The 9,604-nt window shown below is 32.8% G+C and overlaps 1 protein-coding gene across 3 annotated transcripts in view; it reads right to left on the bottom strand.

Annotated features, from left to right (window-relative positions):
• Positions 1–271: 271 nt before the first annotated feature.
• The window catches only part of LOC130799540 (probable trehalose-phosphate phosphatase F), a 10,010-nt gene continuing 677 nt past the window's right edge, over positions 272–9,604 (bottom strand). The window contains exons 2-14 of one of the 3 annotated variants that reach the window (XM_057662661.1): positions 3,333–3,397; positions 3,051–3,096; positions 2,586–2,860; positions 2,333–2,473; positions 2,087–2,158; positions 1,881–2,003; positions 1,738–1,794; positions 1,555–1,656; positions 1,372–1,449; positions 1,223–1,292; positions 831–901; positions 667–759; positions 272–571 (exon numbers count right to left, since the gene is read on the bottom strand). In XM_057662661.1, the coding sequence (XP_057518644.1) occupies positions 488–571; positions 667–759; positions 831–901; positions 1,223–1,292; positions 1,372–1,449; positions 1,555–1,656; positions 1,738–1,794; positions 1,881–2,003; positions 2,087–2,158; positions 2,333–2,473; positions 2,586–2,792 (1,098 nt within the window). In that variant the 5' untranslated portion in view covers positions 2,793–2,860; positions 3,051–3,096; positions 3,333–3,397 and the 3' untranslated portion in view covers positions 272–487. Of the gene's footprint in view, positions 572–666; positions 760–830; positions 902–1,222; positions 1,293–1,371; positions 1,450–1,554; positions 1,657–1,737; positions 1,795–1,880; positions 2,004–2,086; positions 2,159–2,332; positions 2,474–2,585; positions 3,097–3,332; positions 3,398–9,604 lie in introns of all 3 variants that reach the window. The other 2 variants (XM_057662659.1, XM_057662660.1) reach the window with 2 other exon arrangements.

Below are 9,604 nucleotides of genomic sequence, written 5' to 3'. Positions count from 1 at the left end.
ATCCAAATCCCAACGATACAAACACACATTGGAGGCACTTATTAGTTATTGGAAAAACAAGGCCATTATGAAGAAACGAGAAGAACACAATCTTACTTGAAGGGGAGCCAAACAACGGCAAAAACTCGAACAAAAGGATAAAAACACTGCATTAATCATTCACTCTTTAACAATTATCTCGTTTTCTAATTTTGCAACACTTACTCTCGACCTTATCGAGATTACTAATACGAGAGCTTTTCGATAAAAATATTGTAAATTCAAGATGACATAGAAAGTAAGATGGTATTAATTGCTAGTTTTGATGGTACAATTATCCAGATTACTCTGACCCTAAAACATACATTTAATGAAAAAGGCGAGAAAAATAAAAGATAAAAAAAATTACAAACTACAACTTAAACTTGCAATAATAACAATGCTGGCAGCCTTTGCTGCATAAGATCAAAATGTAAACTCCAATCTAAAATATGTAGAACCAATAAGCCTAGTTAATTAATTGTTCCTCTTGTTTGTACTGGGAGTGATTCTGCTCCCACCATTTTACTAGGGCTTCCAGAAATTGCTTTACCTGTTCATCCCAAATACACTTACCAATTAAATTAACCTCACATTCTTGAGATTAGTTCTTAATTACAAAGCCATTAGACAAAAGTAATAAGGTACCTCTGAAGGATCCTTGAGAGAATACAATGCCTTAGTCTCTTTTGGCATCGGTGATACGAGTATACCATAACCTCGGTTTCCCTTTCGAAGCACCTAACGATCTTATGAAGTGTCACAAAATTTATTTATCATTGAATTTGTTATGAAATAGAATCGGGTTATACCTTAAATGCATCTTCATCGGTCTTGTCATCTCCGATATAGATTGGGAGCACATCATCTTTGTTACTTAAGCCTATGTTACATTTTAGCACAAAATCAGAAAATTCAAGGGTTAATCGGAAATAACCAAAACCCTGTTTAGACAGGATCTGCTTGGCATAAGGCATAGGCAAGAAAGGTAACTCAAACGTCAAGCTGGTCTATGTGGGATAAACCATATGACAATGGGAAGAAGGGCTCCAATAACATAAAGTGTGCACACCATCTTTAATTTGTTGATGTGGGATAAACTATCCCAACAGCTTGAGCCTAAGGAAGGTAGCTCTAGTCCAATCTTCGAAACAAAAACGGAGAAACAAAAACAGAAATCAGAGTGCTAGAGAAGTGTTAATACCAAGGGATTCGAGCAGAAACTCCACGGCCTTCCCCTTGTCCCAGTCAATAACAGGTCGAACCTCTAAAACCTGCATATCCGATAAGTTATCTTCTATCATGTTAAAGGTTATGAATTTATGATCATTTTAATGCGAAAATTAAATTTACCTTACGCCCATGAGTTAAACGTAAACGAGGGTAATTCTTAAGGACATCATGAACAAGCTGAGCAATAGTTGGCCAATTCTGTATTTCATTTGATTTACAAATCAACAAACAGTTTAAGATTCTGTCAACATTATTGGATTTATATGTGTTACTCTAAATGCTTAAAAATGTATGTTTTATCACCTTCTCTTCAACATTTCGATAATGTACAGACGCACAAAACTTGTGATTCTCTACTATCGCGCCTTTTATATCCTTGGTTGTGTCGACAAGGGTTCTAAAAACCTGTAAAAATACACAAACTGATAGATATTAGCTGCCATATTCAATAACAAATTTACCAAGTGACAGTAAGCATTAACCCACCTCATCGATCATGGGTAAAAATTCGGTAGCAGGCTGGAAAAGACTCGCTTGCTTATCCTGCGAATCAGAAGATACCCGAGTAAGATCATAAATATGTGATGGTTACGAGTATATTTGGCTTCCCCGATAAATCCTAATCGCACCTGCGTGTCAATGGAGTCATTTAAGTTAGAATTTCTATCGGAAATTCTGTGCATAGGACTCATGATATCCATACCATGACTACCAGCATAGTGCAGTTCTGCTAGACCTAATAAATCATATACCTAACAAAATGCATCAAGAACACACCATATCACGGTTAGTTCAGCAGTTGCGCGTGTCTGAAAGAGTTTTATTCATTACTCACCTTATCGCGGCTTCTTCCACTAATGATTGCTGTCGGAAAATACTTGGCAACGTTTATAACTGCAGAACGCATCTGGTAAATCGACAATTTTATCAAAAGATGATTTAGACAAAGTGTCAAGGGAATATCTTAGTCAAAAGTTTAAACTAATGGTTGAGGGTCAGAATATGTTATATACTTTAACACAGAGCCATTCAAAAGAACCAAGTGAAACAATATAACATTACCAATTATAGTTTTCCTTACATCATCAGCCATTAGTGCACGATCAGGGTCGTCGACTATTGGAGAAAGTGTTCCGTCATAGTCCAAAAATATAGCAATCTTCTTACCCTTCGCGAAATCAGTGATTTGCCCAAAGGAAGCCAAGGCAGATGGATGCTTAGTCTACATATTTAGAAATGAACAGAAAGAAAGTATAAGAGAGCTATATATATCCCCATCGCCCCACATCAGATTCTTGAGTATAGTTTCATACGAGCTAGGAGAAGAAGGTTACCATCCAAGAAGAATAAAGAAAGTTAGTGTCGTCTAAAGCAATCTCGACACTGAAGTCCTTAAAGTGTCGTTTGTGAGGAGGGGAAGATGATTTCATGGCATCTAACCACCCATTGGAAAGAACATCTTCAAGCAAGCCAGGTTTTTTCTTAGAAATTGGTATGTACATCCCCGATGAGAACGATGATCCTGTCGGAGAGTAAGGCATCAAGTTCGGATGAGCCCCAAGTCTCTGATTGATGGGTGCAGGATCAGTCAGAACAGGGGAGGGTTGGCCTGAAATCATGTCTAGTGAATCCAGTTTGCCTTATATAAAGAATCCTAAAGCTAGAGAATCTCACTATCCTTTTAGGGTCACTAGGATAACTAATCAGAATACAGTTGTTATGTTATGTAATCAACCTAAAACTACTTCACTATCCAACCCTCTTGTTGATGAAAAACCGCCTTTTTAACGAGTTCTTACCACTGCAGGTTGAAGCACTGTCCCTCAAGCAAGAATCATCTGAAGACTAGTAAGAAAGAACAACTTTACCAAATCAATTTCAAAGCTTATTAAGATGGTGTTAGAGTATATAATATATTCTAGGGCTTTGACCATTAACTTAAGCTTTTAGCTCTGATACCATGTTAAGGAATCAACTCAACCTAAAACTTACACCGATGGTTAAGGCTCCAGGATATGTTATATACTCTATCAGAAAGAAATAATTACCACAACCAAAATGAAATCATGCAAAATCATTACCTTGTCATCTTGAATCCTTACGCAATGTCTCTAGCCTCAAATTTCCCGCGTTTTGTCAATCCTAACTGTTGGAAAATAACCCACATATGATCCCACGTCGAAAAATTAGTATGCAATCAACTTTCATCTAGTGTGAGTCTTGGGTACAAGCCCAAATTTATCAACACTACCACTTCTAGCTTAGAAAGTGGCATTAAGAAAAGAAAGACAAGTTGATGAATAAGTGAGGAGACAAGTCTTTGTATTGAGGAAACATGCATACAATTATGGAACTATAACTAGTAGTTACTACTATTTATATAGTCATAGAATTAATGGCCATCACCTTGTTAGCTATAAATTATGTTATATTTATTCATTTTTATAATTATAACCTATATCCTCAACCACTACTCATGGGCGCAATCAGCAATCTTAATGAGTATGTAAAAACGATACTCCATGTCATTAAGTTGATTTAAACAATGTTCTACATCAAATTTTTGAGTTTTAATACCAATTTAGTCGTTGAACCACCACTGTTTATGAAGTTTCAGCTAAAGCAAGGAAATTCAGGTATTTCAGAAGCATATACATATTTGGGAGTTTTGGTCAATTTCTTGTTTCAAAAGGGCATAATAATGAAGATTATGCACTTACGGCCCGTTTGGTAGGTGGTAATAAACAGTGGTAATGAAAATGAAAAATAGTGTAATTTTAGTTGAAAAATCTCTTGGTTACCTTGATGACCATATTTGTCCAACTTCAATCATCTCATTTTCTTTATAAAATTCATTTCAATGCATTGCCATTAGGAGAGATGATATTAGATGGTAATGGAAATTTGTAAATAAAAAACTTTTTTGTGATCAAAGTTTCATTATTATGGAAATGATATAGAACTTTTGATGAAATTTTACACTATAAATTATTCCCATTACCGGCATTTAGTACTACTAACCAAACGGACAGTTAGGGGTATTTGCCAAACAATCAATGTCTGGTAGTTGGTAATTGATTTGGAGTGAAAAACTGATTTTGGGGTGTTTAGCAAACTAGTTTATTGGACAATTTTAACTTATTTTAATACACATAAAGGGTTGAGTAGTCAAAAATACTTATGTTTGGTAAATTAGCCCGTTGAAACAGTTCATTGCTATAAATAAGTTATTTTTGAACAAGAAACTCATAACAGCGGGTCAAAATAAGCTGGTTAAATTAGTTAATAAAATTAGCTGGTCAAATCAGCAACTTTAATCAGTTATCAGTCTTTTGTCAAACACCTTTTTATCAACTTGTTTGATCAACTAATTTTAAACTCGCTATTAGCAGCTTATTTAAAAATAACTTAATTTATTCATAACAATAAGTTGTATTAAGTATTAACACATAAACTTATCAAACACAAGTATTAGATTTTTTGCTCACCTAACCATTTATATGCCAAAATAAGCTAAAATTATTGGGTCAAAACACCTTTTAAATTTCAAAGAATATTTAATATGCTAATAATTTTTCAGTTCATAATATTTTAATTATGCTAAGGTCCACTTTCTTCCAATAAAAAAACTAAAAGCAGTCGGCACATAAATGCATCCCATACCACGAATATTGTAGAAATTACTTCAAATGAATTGTCACTTTTGGTAAAAAGGGTTTCTAGTATAAAGACTCAAAGGAGCAGACTTTCTTTGTAAAAAAAAAAAATTAATTGTACCCAATTTTTTTAATTTTTTTTTTATCAAGGACAATAAAACAACCAAAAGAAAGAGAAGTGGACCACTAAAAAGTAAAAACAGCAAAAATCCTGAGAAATAAAGAGTACAGCATTGGAAACTTGCTTTCAGCTATTATAATTAAAGGGGAAAAAGACGAGCTTTTATTATCTTGTGTTGATACTTGATACAAACGTTAGAAATTCCAGCTGGTATTCTAGGAAAAAACAACACCTTTTAATTCTTCATCTAGTTTAAAAACATAAGTAGAGACACCAATGCACTAAAAGTAGTTTTGGATTCACCTTCTCTTCCAATACCATCAAAAATACAATATGTCATTAAGCGATTCACATATGGCTAGGCTTGTCAAACAGATTAGATCAAAATGAATTTATGTTCAGGTTACACATAAATGGGTGAGAATTCTATTGATCAGAATCTAACTCATTAATCACAATCTTGACCTAATTTGTAACAGACCAAGTCAACCAACAAAAAGTTTTAGGAAAGGATGATAATTAAAGTTGAGAATTGGATGAGTTATAAAAAGATATTTTTTGCCATTAATAAAAGTAAAGAGTTACAAGTAGAGCTGTTCAAAAATGACTCCACTCGAAATCCGAACCGAAACCGAAAGTAAACCGACCCGAAAATGTGTTCCTCTTTTAGGTTCATCGAACCGACATTACCCGACCCGAAGTTATACCCAAACCGGTTGACAATCAAAAATAGAAAAACTGAACCCGAGCTGTAACCGACACATAACCGAGATTACCCGAACCTAATAATGACCGACCCGAGTCATATCCGACCCGAATCATGCTCAAAACCGAACTCGATCTGGCTAAAACCGACTTAACCTGAACGAAATTTAGATCGAACTGCTGTAAATCTGAACCAAATTTTTACATAGCAATATGATCGACTCATATTCAATCATCTTATTAGTTATTATAATAAAGTGATAAATATTTTAATAAAATAAATTTTATAAATATATAGTTTCATATATTTAGAGTTAATAGTCAATAATCAATATTTATTTAACTACTTTTCATCGAATTAGATGAAAATTGTGAAACTTTATAATTTTAATTTTCGATCAAACAAGTAAAAGTAACAATGTAATAATGATCACTAACTGATTTGCATTTTAACTATTTTGCTTTAATTAAGAGAATCGTAGCATCAACTGAAAAATAACTAACAACTTAATCTGATACTGACTCGATCGATAGTAATTAGTAATTTGTAATTCGTAGTCGAATTCTACTTGAAAAATACCCAAACTCCATCTGTACTCGTAAAACCAAATCATGATAATGCGAGAACATTTATGTGAGTGGCATATGCCATACTCATAACTAATTCACATTTAAAAAGTGTCATTAACTATTATTATCTTATGAGTAGACTTGAGTGTAACAGAAATTAGGTGAAATAAACACGAAGCTACAGCTTGCAATATACTTTAATGCGTTAATTAGAAGTTGTTATGATTATGAAGGAAGAAAACAACATCTGACTTATTGGAATTAATTTGATTAATAAATGATTTAAAAACCCTTGTCATTTTCATGTAATGTCTAGAAACTAAATTCCAAACATATGCTGGTACAAAGCATTATGAACTTGTACTATGCTATTTTGGGTCACCAAAACTTGGCTTTTAGGACCCAAACAAAGACCACCTGAAATACATACATTTTCTATTTTTTCATTCTAGGTAAATAAGGTTGGGTAAAATTTTATTTTCCATTGGTAACATAGCTTAATTGTCGCTTTTTTATTTTTTAAAATAAAAAAATTACCGTGAATAATATAACCTTTTAACTTTTTCTGTACAATAATATTAACTTTTGATTAACTATTAATAATATGAACTAAAGGTTGTATTTTCCTCCGGCATCCGAAATTACTCCCTACCTGTTAATCAGGTATTCAGGTGAATTGGCAAAAAAAAAATCATTTATAAAAAAATCACCCCTCCCCTTTTTCACCACCAGTGCCCCACCCTAGTAAGCACCTACCCATCCCTTTCCCCACTTTCGTAGCCCAAGCCCCCATCCTAACCCCTCCCCTTTCCACCCCGACAACCCACTGCCACCCCTCCTCAACCACAACTTCCTACTAACTCTACACTGCTACAATTAACACCACATCATCACCACTATCCAGTTGTTGCCTCACCACTATAACATAATAATACTCTCTAGCATGTCTTCAACTACCTATTCTTCTTCTTTTTGGGGCTTTCTCTCTCATTTTTCTTCACTTCAATTTTTATTTTCCACATTTTAAGTTCCTTCTACAAATCTCAAATTTAAAGTCCTTTTACATGTCTTGGTTTCATCTGTAACTTTATGTATTATTTACCTTTGCGTTTCTTGAATTATAAATCTAGAGTTTACAAAATCTTTTCAACATTTGCGGGTTGCGGCTATGTAATTAATTTGTTGGTGTTGGTGTTGGCGTTGATTGTTGTAGTCGATATTATATGGTTCAAGGTTATGGACGAAAATTTTGAGTTGAAGTGCAATAGGAGGTGGTTTTGGGTGTTCCAGTTGACAAGGACTGGTGAGTTGTTACTGATGGATGATGATGACCTTTTTTTAATGTATCTAATACTAAACTCAGGATGACAGTGGTGTTTGAGAGGGCAGGGGTTTACAATGGTGGATTTTACGGTTGGTGTTGGTGTCCTGTTGTTGGTGGCTTGTTGGTGGTGGTGTTCATGGTGGAACGGTGGTGGAAGATGAGGATGAAGTTGGAATGGGGGGTGGGGTGAAGGGGTGGCAGTGGTGTTACAGAGGGTGGGGGTAGGTATGGGTTGAAAGGGTTTTATATTTCCTATTTTGGGCAAAGTGACCTACTACTGTAGGTTGCCAACTGGTGAGGGATTTACATTGTATTATTTATTATTAATTAAAAATTAGTATTATTCTCGGAAAAAATTAAAAAGTTCATATTATTCATGATAATTTTTCTTAAAAAAAAACCTACAACTATAACTACTTTTAAACAAATTGTTCTTAACAGCATGTTCAAAATCTTTATCAAATTAACTAGTCAAATAAACCACAATAGTCAACCATCAACTAATTATTTGAGAAACACCTTTATAATAAGCTAAAGTATAAAAGTTTGACAAATGAATGTTGGTTGAGTTAATTAGTTGAAAATATTAATATTGCGGTACTGATTTACTAGTTATTAAGTACTCTATATTGAAAAAGTTTGACAAAAAATAAGTTGTTTGATAATCATCATTATCAGCCACTTTAATTAGTTATTTATCATTGGACGTCTATTAATTAATATGGTCTAAAAAGACAAAAGCTAATGAAAAATTACTCATTAGCTTTTCAGTTTTAACTCAATTTTACACCTTAAAATTATTTACTATTTTATTCCAACTATTTAATCAACAATATCGCTATAAATCAAAATCCAACTAAAAAGTCATTTAAAAGCTTACCATAGTCCATAAATATAAATTTACTTCTACAATCTACAAAATTATAAAACCCAGCTTAAAGTTGTTGTCACACTCAACGGTTGAAATTAACATTTTGCACAACCCTTGCGTTTATAATAAATGAAATAATGATCCATGAAACTCAAAATTAAACATAAGTTATTCATAAAAAATAGGAACATTAACTATTACACATTTACACTCATACACAATAATTGCGAAAAGGTAGCATTTCTATCAAAGGTTGAGTCAATAATCTAACTTTAAAACTCTAAACCCAAAAATATGGAAATTTCGGTAAGTCTAAAATAAAATGGATTCCTTTGACTAATACTTCCGCCTTTCAAATTGGTTGAAGGAGTGGATCTGAATAAAAAATTTTACTTATAAAACGCGATAATCACTCCAACCCAAATCATTGATTAGTTTGGTCATAATATGTTAAGTTAAAGCACATAAATTTCACAATTAATGATCAAAGGCTTAGCATGTTTCGCCGAAATTGTTCCAACAAATCTTATGTGAGACAGCTGATCACGTAATTTTGAAGTTATCATTTTAAAATTTAAATTGGACATTTTAATTTTTGAAATAGGCAATTTTAAATCTTAAATTTGACAAATTTTAAATCATTGGACTAGATTTTCTATGTTTTGAAATTGATATTTTACAGTTGGAGTAGGTAATTAAAATATAAATTAAGAGTTGGAGATTGATTTTAAGAGTTAAAATTGACATTTTAAGTGGTGATATAGATGTTTTAAGAGTTGAAGTCGATAGCTAAAAATTTAAATTAAGCCTCTAAAAAAAGAAAGATTAAGGTTTGGCTTAAGGGTTTTAAATGTTAGATTTGACTTTTTAAGTCTTCAAATGAGTGTTTTAAGGCTTGATTTCAAAAAGTATAATATGTTTTGGGTCGCACGAATGAAACAGCCGCATATAAATTTTTGCAAAATAGTTAATTGTTTTTGGAAAAAGTAAAAGGAAAATAAGCTATGATTATTAATTACTCCATCCGTTTCTTAAAAATGTTCGTATTTGTCATTTTAGATCGTTTTATTTGTTATTTTTCTAACCAATCTTTGTTTTTTATATTA

Source organism: Amaranthus tricolor, chromosome 14 (assembly GCF_026212465.1).
Source record: "Amaranthus tricolor cultivar Red isolate AtriRed21 chromosome 14, ASM2621246v1, whole genome shotgun sequence".
NCBI lineage: Eukaryota > Viridiplantae > Streptophyta > Magnoliopsida > Caryophyllales > Amaranthaceae > Amaranthus > Amaranthus tricolor.
Note: the sequence above shows the minus strand (reverse complement) of the source record. Positions and strands in the feature narration are given on the sequence as shown.